Here is a 15,674-nt window from a genome sequence, read left to right on the forward strand (position 1 = left end):
TAACACTTGCGGCTTTATTGTAGTTCGTGGTTGATATGCTATATCCTGATTGCTTAGTTCTATGGCCCATTTGGCCAACCTACCCGATAATTCAGGTTTGTGCAGGATACTCCTGAGAGGAAAGGTTGTCACCACCTTTATGGGGTGGCACTGAAAATATGGTCTAAGATTTTGTGAAGCTACGACTAATGCTAGAGCCAATTTTTCAAGGTGGGGTACCTTGTTTCGGGGTCAATTAAGGTTTTGATGATATAGTAAATTGGAGATTGCATACCTTTGTTTTCTCGGACAAGAACTACACTTACCGTGACTTCGGATACGGCTAGGTAGACTAGGAGACACTTGCCTGGATCTACCTTGGCGAGTAAGGGTGGTGAAGTCCATTCTCTTTCTTTAATACATTAAAGAATTTATGGCATCTATCCAATGACCGTGAGATGAACCTCGACAAAAGGCGCTATCTGTCCCATCAATATTTGTACCTACTTTTTGCTGGTTAGTGTTTCGGGTATTCCTTCGATAGCCTTAATCTGTTCTGGGTTGACCTCGATGCCTCTTTGTGATACTAGGAAATCAAGGAACTTTCCCGAGCTCACGCCGAAGGCATTTGTTTTGGGGTTCAGTTTAATGTCGTACCATTTTAATATATCGAAGGCTTCCTTCAGATGATCGATATGATCTTCTTTCCTTTCCGACTTAACCAGCATGTCATCGATGTAGACTTCTATTGTTTTACCAAGTTGATTTGTGAACATTTTGGTGGCCAATCTCTTATACGTCGCCCCTGAATTCTTTAGTCCAAACGACATAACCTTATAGCAGTACGTTCCTTGGTGAGTGATGAAAATAGTTTTCTCCTGATCTTCTTCTTCCATGAGGATCTGGTTGTAACCCGAGTAGGCATCCAAGAAGCTTAGCAACTCGTGTCCTGTTATGAGCTGGTCGATGTGTGGCAATGGAAAAGAATCTTTTGGGCATGCCTTGTTTAGGTCCGTGAAGTCTACACACATCCGCCACTTTCCATTTTTATTTTTCACCATGACCATATTGGCGACCCACTGAGGGTATTTTGACTCTCAGATGGAGCCATTTGCGAGCAGCTTATCGACTTCTTCACGGACGGCTTCGTTGATCGCGGCGTTGAACTTCCTTCTTATTTGCTATACTGGCGGATATAGGGGTCGACATTTAGCTTGTGTGTGGCGATATCCTTTGGGATACCTGGCATATCTGCATGGGATAAGGAAAACAGATCGGCATGGTCAGTCAAGAACTTATGAAACTTACCTGGTTCCGAGACGTTGTGCCCGATATAAACCTTTTTGTGCTGTCGTTACCGTCTAGTAGGACGAGATTAAGATTCTCTATCATTGACTTGGATGCTTCCACGATGTCAGGGTCCTTGATAATGTCCGTCCGTACATCAAGCTTGGCTCCCGACATTGCTGATTGTTATGCTTCCGCATTTGCTCCTTTGAGTTATTGGGCGTGTGCGCAATCTTGGGCGATGCGATAACATTCTTGTGTGGTGCGTTGCTTGCCTCAAATGTTGAATACTCCCCATGGGGTAGGAAACTTGATCACTTGATAAAGACTGGAAGGGACCCCTTGCATGGCGTGTATCCACGGGCGCCTTATGACGGCGTTGTAGGCTATTTCTTGGTTCATGACGTGAAACGTCGTTTCTAGGGTGACTCCCGGCTAGGATGGGTAGCATTATCTCTCCAGAAGTCCATTCAACTGCATTATTAAAACCTGTTAACGTTATGCAGCGCGGTATTATTTTGTCTTCGAGTCTCATTTGTACGAGGACTCAAGGATGGATAATACACGCGTCGCTCCCATTATCTACCATTATTATTTTTACATCAGTATCTGCAATACGTAAAGTGATAACAAGAGCATCATAGTGAGGGAAAGACAAACCGTTGGCATCTGGCTTATCAAAGATGATACTGTCTTTGAGGTCATCATACCGCTCATGGGTGATTGATCGTTTGCGTTTATGTGTGGTGGTGAACTTGACATGATTTACTGTTGTGCCATCGCCCCCGCCGATGATCATTTGTATAGTGCGAGCGGGAGAAGGTAATTTTGGAGGTCCCTAGGGTTGTTCCCATCTGCGGGTGAAGTTAGCCCATCCTCGATCACTCAACAACTCTTTCAAGTGTCCCTAGCTTAGCATTCGTACTATCTCCTGTCGCAGTCTTATGTAATCTTCGATTTTGTGACCCCTTTCTTGGTAAAATTCGCAGAAAGTGCTCAACTTGCTAGTGTTGTGGTCTGACCTCATCTTTTGCGGCCATTGCACCTTTGAACCGAGTTTCTCTAGTGCGTACACTATTTTTGAAGGAGAAACACAAAAATTGTCAGCTGATAGGAGTGGAGGCATACCTTTCTCATGTCGATATGGTGTTGTATGTCGAGGAGGAGCATTTGTGTGCCGCGGTGGAGGCGGGGCAGACGTCCTGACATAAGGCTGATGCCTTTCCCGGTCGAGGCAAGGCCCCAACTGATCTCTTTGACCGTTGTTGCGACGATCTTTCCTTGCTTCAGTTTGAAGTGACATCAACCGTTAGGTCGGACCATTGAGGTCGTCCTCATTGGCTCGTACCTCGGCGTAGTAGGCATTATGGATTTCTTCCCAAGTAGTTAGAAGGTATTTCATGAGCCTGCTTAGCAATTTTTTGGTCGCTCTCGACCCGTTTCGGTTTAATCCATTCTGGAAGGCTGCTACTGCCATTCCTTCTGACACATTCGGCAAGCTCATTCTCACCCTGTTGAATCGAGCTAAGAAGTCCCTGAGTCCCTCGACATGCATCTGTCTTACGGCAAATATATCATTTACCCTAGCTTCTGCCTTTTTGGCTCTTGTATGGGCGGTGATGAATTTGTCTGCCATTTCCTCGAACGTTGCTATTGAGAATGTCGGTAGTTGAGAGTACCATGTCAAGGCTCCCTCTATTAAGGTTTCGCCGAACTTTTTCAATTGCACCGATGGTACCTGTTCTTTTGAGAGATCGTTACCTTTTACGGTTGTAACGTAGTGGATGATATGATCTTCTAGATTGATAGTACTATCATATATCTTTATCTTTAAGTAGGGAGGCATTTTGAAGGTCTTTGGAATGGCGTAGGGGGTCGCTTCTTTACTGTATGGTTGCTCGATGAATCGACCAATGTTGTGTTTTGGAAACAACTTTGGGGCGCCTGGTATTTTGTCAACCCTCTCTTGGTGTTCCTTCATTTGGTCATAGAGTGCCTTATTCTCATTTTCCATCTCCTCCATTTTCTTTAAAACGGCTGCAAGCGTATCATTACCTGCGTCATTAGAAACATAAGTGTTACCTATATGGAGGGCGTCTTGCTCATCAGTATTTATCGTGATATCCGCATGTGCAAAATTCATGTTATCCCCTTGGGCAGGTTTATCAAGTACGGTGTTCAGAGTACTTGTTATCCATTCTTCCAGAAGTCTTCTTACTGCCGGTGGTGCCTCTCATGTTGCAGATATGGAGGCTTCCCTCTCGCACGAAGCAGTCACGCTGTTGTGCGGGGGTAGGTGAAGCGTCTCCCTCAGGTGTGGTGTTTGGTGTTTCATTTTCGTTATCCTCTTTGCTATCTTCGTTGATGTGTTTAGGAGGTTGGTTGTGATGCCTACGATTGCTTTTTGCCTTGCATCTCTATTACCTGCCATTGTTGGTTTGTACAAAGCTAAGAAAAGGTGATTATCCCTTTCAGGAGTCTAGATGAAACTAAAATCTTAGGTAAAGAAATCTCCATAGATGGCGCCAAATTGTTTGACCCAAAAGATGTTGAAACCTTTCTGATTAAATCAATTAAAGAGGATGAAGAGGTAAATCTCAGCCAAATATAATAAACTATAGATTGAAAGATGCAAGGGATGAACAAGGTGAATAATGTTTCTTAATATCTTCAAACCGAATGATTAAGCGTAAATATGATAACTTTGAATGTAGAAAGATATTGCAATGGATGCTCTTAGCCAAAGGTAAATATGATATATGGATCTCAGAACTGTGATAAGTAAAAGTTGTCCTTTTTTGTATTCACTTTCCTCTTTTTTCTTTACAAAGTCTTCTCCCTCTATTTATAAGGGACAATCCCCTCTTGAACCCTAAAATACAACATAAAGAATATTCGAAGAGCATATTCCCGTTGTCCCCTGTTGCGCCTACACTACTACAAATGTTTTGCGTTTACTAACCGTTGCCAGTCATCACCCTCTACAACGATCAAGGAATGATGCATCATGAGGGCCTCACCTCTCACCGCACTCGTCAGTAGTCGTGGTCGTCCAAAGCCAATATTTCCACAACAGTTCATAACAGCATAAATGCAAGTATAAAAGAGATATCTCAAAAGTATAATACTCAGCTCGTTCATAGTTCCAGAAAAAGGTCATGCTTTTCAAATATCTCAATGAAAGAAAATCCCAGATCTCTTACCAAAAATGGCAAAAGTACGAGTAAGTTTGAAAAACTGTAATTTCCCAAAAATCCTTTCCACAATAAATAAAATTCCAAATAACAAGTATAAAGTGTCTCTCCATACTTACATATCAATGTATATAATAAGTCATGAATGATGTGATACTATATAGCATGAGGTATAATGCATCTTTATGACTGTATGTCATGTATGCATGTGAATGCCATGTATCTCGGAGATGAAACATGTACTCACACTTTCAGAGTACTCAATCTTATTACCTTGCACCCTCTCTTACTAAGCTCAATACTCAGCACACTAAATCACTCAGCGCTATATAATAACTGTTGCGGCGTGCAGCCCGATCCATATATATATAGTCGACTGTGCTCACTGGGGTGTAGAGACTCCGGAGGGGCTCCTACAGCCCAAGCACTATATCGTTGCGGCGTGCATCCCGACCCAATATTGCTGCGGCATGCAGCCCGATCCATATATTTATATTTTGTTGCGGCGTACAGCCCGATCCATACAAATATTTATATCCTCACAATCAGGTCCTCGGCCTCACTCAGTCATCACTCTCTCTAGTCTCGTTCAAAGGCTCAAAATGACATGAAACTAGCCCAACAACAATGATATAATGCATCAACAACAACAGCTGAGACTGAGATACGATATAAATGTATGAATATGACTGAGTACAAAATATAAATGGAAATCAGTGAGATGACAGCAAAAATAACCACTATGGGTACAAACAATATCAGCATAAAGCCTAAACATGATATTTGGCATGATTGACAGCTCAATTACTTTATCACATGATGAAAACATAAATATCAACAAAATAGGGCCACTATATAGGGCCATGGGAACAACAGAGTCCCATTTCACAGGGTGCATGCCCACACGCTCATCACCTAGCATGTGTATCAGCTCAATACCAATCACATAACATGTAGTTCGGAGTTTCATACCCTCAACACTAAGCTTAGAAGAGTTACTTATCTTAAATAAGCCAATTCCGACACCAAGCAAGCCAAGCGATGCTCCAAAAATCCCATCACACGTGTTCCCACCTAAGAATGGCTCGAAACTAATCAAAAACAACTCAAATGCATTAAACTATGCTAAAGGAACCAATCCCAATCGAAAAAGGTCGAATCTTTAATCAAAAGCCCAAAATTGGCCAAAATGCCTAACCCGGGCCCGCACCTCGGAACCCAACAAAACTCAAAAAATCTGTCAACCCATTCAATTATGAGTTCAACCATACTAGTTTCACTCAAATCCGACTCCGAATCGGTATTCGAAACTCAAAAATTCATATTATGAAACTTTAGGCCAAAAACCCCAATATCTTCTTTAAAATTCATCAACCAAAAGCTAAAATTGAAGACAGATTCATGAAATATAACCAAAACCGAGTAGAGAACACTTACCCCAATTCATATGCTGAAAAGCGAAAAATTGCCAATTCCGAGCTCCCCGGCTCAAAATATATTAAATGCATAAAACCCTCGTTTTAACATATTTCTGCCTCGTTTCTTGTGCCAAAAGATCTTGAAACTCACTTTTGATACCTCCAATAGATTTCTTGTAACATTATAATCAAGTTAGGCTCTTGAATCACTCAATTTGACCTTATATTGAAGGAGATATGTTGGTTTCAATATTTGGAAATAGTGCAGATTTTTAAATACGCAGCAGTGGCAATTTCGTAATTAATCTGAAAAATCTGGCAACCCAATTCTTAGTAAAATGACCATAAAACCCTCATACGATGTCCAAATTTGACGATTCTTTTTGCTATGGCTCCATAATTACGATACAGATCTAATGCTTCAATAAAAACAAAAATCAGAACTCATTTGTTCAATGTGGTACCATTTATGCTTGAAAAAATGACATCAAAACATAAGGAAAACGAGCACAGCACAACCCAAACCTATCCGAAAATGACAAAATGCACCTCAAATCAAACTTAATGAATTTTCGACTTCCAAAAACTTACGTCGAAACATATCAAATCAACTTGGAATGAACCCAAATTTTGCACACAAGTCCTAATATATCATATGGATCTACTCGTACCCCCAAACTACCGAGCAAAGTGCAATGCTCAAAATGACCGGTCGGGTCATTCCACTATGGTTCGTGTCGCTCGACTCTCGGCAGTGTATACATTATTCTAGATCGGGCCCTATGGCCTCGGTGTAATTCGTGCGTGATAATGCTTGGAGCCAAATACATTTGATATAATTTTTATGATTTGAGAGGTTATAATTTATTTAATGGCTTGAAATTGTTGAAGTTAGCATGTGTCAACCGGAGACTCTTAAATTTAATATTAGTTAAAGGACCATATATTCATTTCTGGATATTATGTTGTTATTATTATTATTCATTAATTCCATGCCTATTTAGAATTTTTGTTTTTTATTATTGGCCAGTAATAAGTATCGATGTCGACCACTCGTCACTACTTCTTCGAGGTTAGACTGGATACTTACTAGGTACATATTGTTTATGTTGCTCACGCTACACTTTCTGCACTAATCGTGCAGGGTCTGAGGCAGGTGCATCTGGTGTTCATTCAGGCGCGCACCCCCGTTATCCTGAGGCATAGTGGTGAGCCGCTCTTTGAGTCCGTTCTACAGCACCTGCAGTCTCTCTCTTTTGTATTTACTTTCTATGTATCTTATTTCAGATAGTAGCATAGGTGTTTTGTATATTCTACTAGTTGTTCATACACTAGGTGTTTTGTATATTCTACTAGTTGCTCAGCACCCGGGTCTCGAAAACATGCTATTACACACTTGATGGTTTTTGAGTATTTGTATCTCTGTACTTGCTCCTTAATTAGTTTACGCTTACTTTATTAAATTGTTCATTTCCCATTTACTCAATAAATACAAGTCAACTACTTTGAAATTATTAAAAATAATAAATACATGGCTAGTTCACTGTTGGCTTTCCTAACAGCAACGTTGGATGCCATCACGGCCTATAAAGGAAAATAGGTCGTAACAACATGGTATTATAGCACTAGCTTCACGTAGGTCTCACAAGTCATAAGCAGGACTAGTAGAGTCTTGCAGAGATGTCCGTACTTATCTTCGAGAGGCTATAGGGTGTTAGGAAACTACTCTTTCTTCATCTTTATTGTGCAGTTGATGTTGTACTAAGTATCTTTCTCTTATTATCTCACGAATGGTGAGAACGCGCGCGACAGATGTACCCAACCATAGAGGAGCTACTCCATCTGTTGCTAGAAGCCGAGGGAGGACTCCAGCTCGTGGCAGAGGATGAGGGCATCCTAGAGTTACTCCAGTTGTACCACCAGTGGCTCCTGTGGAGGATCCTATTATTGAGGAGCAGGGCGAGGTACCGGCAGCGGAGCCAGCCCCAGTAGATTTCATGTCCGTACCAGGATTCCAGGAGGTCATGGGTCGCATGATGCGGTTCTTGGATTCTATGACTCAGGATAGTTTATTTCCAGCAAACCCAACCACATCTCAGGCGGGAAGGGGAGCACAGACCCCTACCACTCAGGCTCTAGGCGGGTAACTATCGTATATCATACCTCGAGCGCACTACCCATAGGTGGAGCGCAGAAGCTATTGGATAGATGGACCTGGCTACATCCTCCTGCCTTTGGAGGTGAGCGACATGAGGACCCCCAGGACTTTATTGATCATTGCAGGGACAGACTGCATAACATGAGTATATTAGAGTCCTATGGGGTAGACATTACCATATTTCAGCTGGAGGGCAGGGCCCGTAGATGGTGGCAGTCCTATCTTCTTGGCATGCCAGAAGGTTCTCCTCTCTTGACTTGGGATCAGTTCACACGCCTCTTTTTGTATATATATATATATTCTACCCTCTCAGAGTGAAGAGTTGTGATTTTAGTTCGAGTAGCTCCAGCAGGGTTAAATATCAGTGATCAGCTATGAGGCGAGATTCTCTGAGTTATCTTGCCATGCACATATGATACTTTCCACCAATACGGAGAGAGTGCGGAGGTTTGTTGCAGATTTGCATTCTGGTATCCAGGCCACTATGGCCCGAGAGGTTGAGATGGGGACTTCTTACGAGCTAGTTATGGAGATAGCTCGGAGGATCGAGGGTGTTCGTCGGCAGGGCCAAGAGCATAAGCCGAGGGATAAGTGGTTTTGATATTCTAGAGGGTTTAGTGGTGCTCCATCTAGAGGCAGTGGTCAGCTTGTGAGGGATCAATCTAGCAGGCCCACGTATCCAGAACTGCCACCTCCTCGGGGTGCTCCAGTGCGGTCCTATTTCAGTGCCATTCCTTCTACCGTCCACCAGCTATTCAAGAGTTCCTCTAGTGGGTATTCAGGCCATCGGGGTAAGACTTCAGGTCAACAGTCTACCGTACTGAGAAGTTATTTTGAGTGCGGGGATCTTGGTCATGTGAGGAGGTTCTGGCCCAGGCTTTAGGGAAAGACAGTACAGCAGGGTCATCAACCTATACTTACAGCACCAGCTGCCACACTAGATGTCCGACTACCTAGAGGCAGAGGGAAGGTGGGTAGGGTTCATCCTAGAGGTGGAGGCTAGTCAGGTGGTGCTCCAGCTATGTTCTATACTTTTCCAGCCAGGCTAGATGCAGTAGCCTCATATGTTGTGATCATAGGTATTATTTCTATCTGCTTTAGGGAAGCTTCTATAATATTTCATCTAGGGTCTACGTATTCATATGCTTCATCTTTGTTTGCTCATTTTCTGGGTGTTCCTCGTGAGTCCTTGGGTACTCCTGTATATGTGTCCATGCTAGTGGGAGTGGGTGATTCTGTTACTGTGGATCAAATCTACCGATATTGTATCGTGATTTTCTATTGATATGAGACTAGAGTGGATCTTCTATTGCTTGATATGACTGACTTTAAGGTCGTCCTAGACTGTTTGTCTCCATATCATGCCATCCTTGATTGCCATGCCAAGATTGTTACCTTGGCGATGCCGAAGTTGCCTAGATTGGAGTGGAAGGGTTCATCTATCAGTGTATCTAGTCGGGTTATCTCTATTTTGAAGGCTTGACACATGGTCGAGAAGGGTTGTTTGATTTATCTAGCTTATGTTCGGGATACGAATATAGAGACTTCAACGATGCCTGTGGTCCGGGAGTTCTCCGATATGTTTCCTTCTGATCTACCAGGCATGCCACCAGATCGTGATATTGATTTGTATTTATTTGGCTCTAAGTACCCAGCCTATCTCTATTACACCGTACCGCATGGCTCCGAAAGAGTTGAAGGAGTTGAAAGAACATCTTGAGGAGTTGCTAGCAAAGGGGTTCGTCAAACCGAGTGTGTTGCATTGAGGTGTACCGGTGTTGTTCGTGAAGAATAAAGATGGGACTACGCGGATGTGCATTGATTACAGCCAGTTGAACAAAGTTACCATTAAGAACAAGTACCCATTGCCGCATATTAATGATTTGTTTGACCAGTTACAAGGTGCCAGGGTGTTCTCTAAGATCGACTTGAGATCGGGGTATCATCAGTTGAAGATTTATGATTCGGATGTTCCGAAGACGGCTTTTCGGACTAGATATGGCCACTATGAGTTTCTAGTGATGTCCTTCGGCTTGACTAATGCCCTGGCGGCGTTTATGAATTTGATAAACCGGGTATTCAGGACATATATTGACTCGTTTGTCATTGTCTTCATTGATGACATATTGATCTACTCCTATAGCATGGAGGAGCACGAGCAGCATTTGATAGTGGTGCTTTAAACCTTGCGGGAACAGAAGTCATATGCTAAGATCTCCAAGTGTAAGTTCTGGTTAGATTCTGTGGCATTCTTGGGGCATGTTGTATCAGGCAAGGGTATTAAGGTAGATCCTAGGAAGATCAAGGCAGTTCAGAGTTGGCCTCGTCCTACCACAGCGACCGAAATCAAGAGCTTCTTGGGGTTAGCAAGTTATTATCGGCGGTTTGTGGAGGGCTTCTCATCTATTGCAGCACCTTTGACTAGATTGACCTAGAAGGGTGCTCCATTCCGGTAGTCTGATGATTGCGAGGCGAACTTTCAGAAGCTCAAGACCGCCTTGACTTCAGCACCGGTGTTAGTGTTGTCTTCCAGTTCAGGGATGTATATTGTGTATTGCGATGCTTCATGAGTTGTCCTGGGTTGTGTATTAATACAGGATGGGCGAGTTATTGCATATGCTTCAAGTCAACTGAAGCCCCATGAGAAGAATTATCTCATGCAAGATTTGGAGTTGGCTGGGATAGTTCATGCTCTTAAGAACTGGAGACATTATCTTTATGGGATGTCCTGTGAGGTTTACACTGGTCATCACAGCTTGCAGCATTTGTTCAAGTAGAGGGATCTCAACTTGAGGTAGCGCAGGTGACTTGAGTTACTAAAGGATTATGATATTACCATCCTTTATCATCCAGGAAAGATGAATGTGGTTGCGGATGCCTTTAGCAGAAAGGCGGAGAGTATGGGTATTTTGGAATTCATTTCAGTAGAGGAGAGGCCATTAGCTTTGTATATTCAATCCTTGGCTAATAGACTTGCGAGGTTGGATATCTTAGAGCCCATCCGAGTTCTTGCATGCATCATCGCTCAGTCTTCATTATTCGAGCAGATTAAGGTTCATCAATACGACGATCCGCACTTGTTGGTTCTCAGAGAGACGGTACTACAGGGTGATGCCAAGGAGGTTACAATCAGTAAGGATAGTTTTCTTCTACTCCAAGGTCATCTATGTGTTCCTAATATTGATGGATTGAGGGAAAAGATTCTAGAGGAGGCACATAGTTCTCGGTATTCTATTCATTCAGGATCTACAAAAATGTATCGCGACCTGAGGCAAAATTATTGGTGGCGGCGGAAGAAGAAGGATATAGTTGAGTACGTAGCGAGGTGCCTGAATTGCCAGTAGGTTAAGTATGAGCATTAGAGGCCAGGTGGCCTGCTCCAACAGATGGTTATACCTGAGTGGAAATGGGAGCGCATCATTATGGACTTTGTAGTTGGGTTTCCACGGACCTTGAGGAAGTTTGATGCAATTTGGGTCATTGTCGACTGGTTGACCAAGTCAGCACACTTCATTCCGGTTGTGACTACGTATTCTTCCGAGAGATTGTCCAGATCTACATTAAGGAGATTGTTTGGTTGCATGGTGTGTATGTTTCCATCATATCAGATTGAGATCCTCAATTTACTTCGCATTTCTAGAGGACAGTACAGAGTGATTTGGGGACCTCGGGTAGAGCTCAGCACAACCTTTCATCCGCAAACTGACGGAAAACCGAGCGTACGGTTCAGATCTTGGAGGATATGCTCATAGCATGTGTGATTGACTTTGGAGAGCAGTGGGATCGATTCTTGCCTTCGGTCGAGTTTGCTTATAACAACAATTATGAGTCCAACATCGAGATGGCTCTATTTGAGGCTTTGTATGGTCGGCGATGTCGTTTGCCCATCGGATGGTTTGAGCCCAGCGAGGCAAGGTTATATGGTATTGATTTAGTGAAGGATGCTTTGGAGAAGGTGAAGTTGATTCAAGAGCGACTACACATAGCATAGTCCAGATAGAAGAGCTATGCGGATCAGAAGGTGCGTGATTTATAATTTGTGGTAGGCGAGAAGGATCTCTTGAAAGTCTCGCCGATAAAAGGAATCATGAGGTTCGGGAAGAAAATCAAGTTGAGCCCAAGGTTTATAGGCCCATTCGAGGTATTGAGGCGAGTTGGGGAGGTTGCTTATGAGCTTGCTTTGCCTCCCAGTCTATCGGGAGCTCATCCAATTTTCCATGTGTCTATGCTCCAGAAGTACCATGCTGACAGGTCGCATGTGTTAGACTACAGCACGGTTCAGCTAGATGAGAGCCTGGGTTATGAGAAGGAGCCAGTTGTCATTGTTGACAGGAAGGTTCACCAGTTGAGGTCCAAGAAAATTTCTACAGTAAAGGTTTAGCGGAAGCGCAAACCAGTCAAGGAGGCGACTTGGGAGACCGAGGAGGACATGCGGAGCAAATATTATTCGGCACTCCAGGTACGATTCTAGACCCGTTTGAGGAGGAACATTCGTTTATGATGTGGAGAATGTAACGACCCCGACAGGTCGTTTTGCTTTCTGGATCCCCTTTCCCCCGAATTAAGACTACCCGTATGTGCTTTTACTATTTTATGACTTGCGGGGATGGTTGGTTCGGGTTTGGAAGTGTTCGGGTTGAAATCAAAATATTTAGTTCCTTAATATTTGCTTAAAATGGTTAAGTTTGACTTGAGTCAACATTTTGAGTAAACGACCTTGGAACCGGAATTTGACGGTCCCGGTAGGTTCTTATAATGATTCTGGACTTGGGCGTATGTTCGTATCGGGTTTTGGATGAACCGAGAGCATTTTGATGCTTAATATTGAAAGTTGGCGAATTGAAGGTTTTCAATTTCTTCAAATTTGGTTTGAAGCAGGATTTGGTGTTATCGAAGTCTGATTGGGATTCCGATCCTGGGAATAATTTTGTGTGATGATTTGTGACTTGCACGCAAAATTTAGCATCGTTCCGAGTTGATTTGGTAGGAATCGGACGCGCGAAAGTGCTGCTAGAAGTTTTTGAGTTTCATAATTCGATTCATGCATTTTGGCGTCCGATTCATATTTCTAGCTATTATTTTGGTGTTTCGATCGTGCAAGCAGGTCTGTATTATGTTGTTGGATGTGTGAGTGTGATTTGATGGGGTCCCGGGAGCCCCGTATGCAAAACGGATTGGACTTGGACTCGGAAAATTTGCATGAGGGACTACTGGTGCTCAAGTTCTGGTGCGTCCGCACCTACGTTATTTTTTCCATAGGTGCGAGCTTGAAGAAGCGAGCTTGTGATAGCAGAAGCAACCTGGGGTTGAGTGGCCAGTGGTCCGCAGAAGCGGAGAAGTTCCACAAAAGCGAGCTCGCTTCTGCAATGGAGCCGCAGGTGCGAAGCAAGGCCAATCAGGCATGGGTCACAGGTGCGACAGGCCTTCCGCAAAAGCAGGTTCGCAGAAGTGAAAGCCCATCCGCAGAAGTGAAGGGAAGCAGCATGAGCTAGGACCGCACCTGCAATGGATTTTTCGCTCGTGCGGCGTCGCAGGTGCGCCTCAGGATCTGCAGAAGCGAAAATTGTTGGGGCAGTGAGGTTCATTTAATATCGGGACTTAGGCTATTTTGATTCATTTCTTTCACTTCTTCGACAATTTTAGAGCTCTTTGAAGAAGGATTATCACGTAGTACTTTGAGGTAAGTAATTTCTATACAAGATGAGTTTAATACATGCATTTTGGGTAGATTCTTAACACATAAATTGTAGAAATTGTGGATTTAGTTGAAAAATCTAGGTTTAGATCAAAATGGGATTTAACCACGAAAATGATTATGAAATTGGGTAAAAATTATATATTTGAGTTTGTTGAGGTTATGGATAACATTTATCTTTGAAAATTTTCGGAATTCGGGTACGTGGGCCGGGGATGAATTTCAAGAATCTTCCAATTTGGGTTGGGTAATTACTCTAATAGCTAAATTATGAACTTGTGAGTGTATATTGATTAATTTGTATAATATTTGGCTAGCTTCGGATTGTTCGGTGCCAAGCTGAGGCTTTAGAGCAAAATTGTGAGCCGGAAAATGAGCTTTAAGACGAGGTAAGTCTCTTGCCTAATCTTGTAAGAGGAAATTTACCCCATAACTGTTTTAAATTATATTTGCTTCTAATTGTGGAGGCTACGCACGCACGAGGTGACGAGAGTCCGTACGTAGCTGCTAATCTTGCTTAAGTCCAGGTAGTTTTAGGACCCAAATCATAAAACACTTGTATTGTTTGTACTCTACTTGTTAAGTTAAGTGCCTAAATTATATTGAAACTTGATAAAGGACTCGTAAGGATCGAATTTCACTTAGTTTGAGTTTTGGCGGGTTACTTGGCCGTTAATAGAAATTGTGCTTCCTTGTGTTTAGTCTTGTGATAACTTTTAAATCGGATGTTCATAGAGTATTCTCTCTTCTTGTGGAGCGGGTCGAACGCCTCGGCAGTATAATAGATGCAACTATGGTTCGTGCCGCTCGACCCCCGGCAGTGTACATATTATTCCGGATCGGGTCATACGACCTCGGCATGAATCGTGCGTGATAATGCTTGGAGCCGAATACATTTGATATTATTTTTATGATTTTAGAGGTTATAATTTATTTAATGTCTTGAAATTGTTGAAGTTAGCATGTGTCAACTGGATACTCTTAAATTTAATATCAGTTAAAGAACCATTTATTTATTTTTGGATATTGTGTTATTATTATTATTATTCATGTATTCCATCCTATTTAGAATTTCTGTATTTTTATTACTGGTCCGTAGTAAGTGTCGATGTCGACTCCCCGTCACTATTTTTTCGAGGTTAGACTGGATACTTATTGGGTACATGTTGTTTATGTACTCACGCTACACTTCTGCACTAATCATGCAGGGTTTGAGTCAGGTGCATCTGGTATTCATTCAGGTGCGCACCCCCGTTATCCTGAGGCATAATGGTGAGCTGCTCTTTGAGTCTGTTCTGCATCACCCGCAGTCTCTATCTTTTGTATTTACTTTCTGTCTATCTCGTTTCAAAGCATAGGGGTTTTGTATATTCTACTAGTTGTCATACACTTGTGACACCGGGGCTTGAAAACATACTAGTAGATACTTGATGGTTTTTGAGTATTTGTATCACCATACTTGCTCCTTTATTTACGCTTACTTTATTAAATTCTCACTTCTCATTTACTCAATAAATACAAATCAACTACTTTGAAATTATTAAAAAGAATAAATGCATGGCTAGTTCATCGTTGGCTTGCCTAGCATCGACGTTGGGCGCCATCACGGCCTATAAGGGAAATTGGGTCGTGACACCTTGTGTGTTGTTGCATGCTTAGGTCGAATCCCCCTTCAAAAGTGAGTTTAAAGACTATTTATATGGGATATGGTTAGCATGGGGTGAAATAATACAAGCCAATTTTGGAACAGACTTTTCAAGTAAGTTAGTTTACTCTCTCGTGCGCACGCGAGAGTGAACGAGCGAAGCAGTTCTCTTTTTCTTTTCCTCCAAAATCTCTTGTGCACTTCCACGCCTTTTTAGCTTAGTTCACTGTTTTTTTTCACAAGCTTTCCTCAGCTAGCTCGTTCACTATCACGTGTGCACACGAGAGTGAACGAGCAA

General features: G+C 42.6%; 1 protein-coding gene across 1 annotated transcript; it reads left to right on the forward strand.

Moving 5' to 3' along the window:
* The first annotated feature begins 10,894 nt into the window (after positions 1-10,894).
* Positions 10,895-11,380, forward strand: LOC104235799 (uncharacterized). Its single transcript, XM_009789623.2, has one exon. The coding sequence runs from the start codon at positions 10,895-10,897 to the stop codon at positions 11,378-11,380; it is 486 nt and encodes a 161-aa protein (XP_009787925.2).
* Positions 11,381-15,674: the final 4,294 nt, after the last annotated feature.

This window comes from Nicotiana sylvestris, chromosome 11 (assembly GCF_000393655.2).
Source record: "Nicotiana sylvestris chromosome 11, ASM39365v2, whole genome shotgun sequence".
Taxonomy (NCBI): Eukaryota; Viridiplantae; Streptophyta; class Magnoliopsida; order Solanales; family Solanaceae; genus Nicotiana; species Nicotiana sylvestris.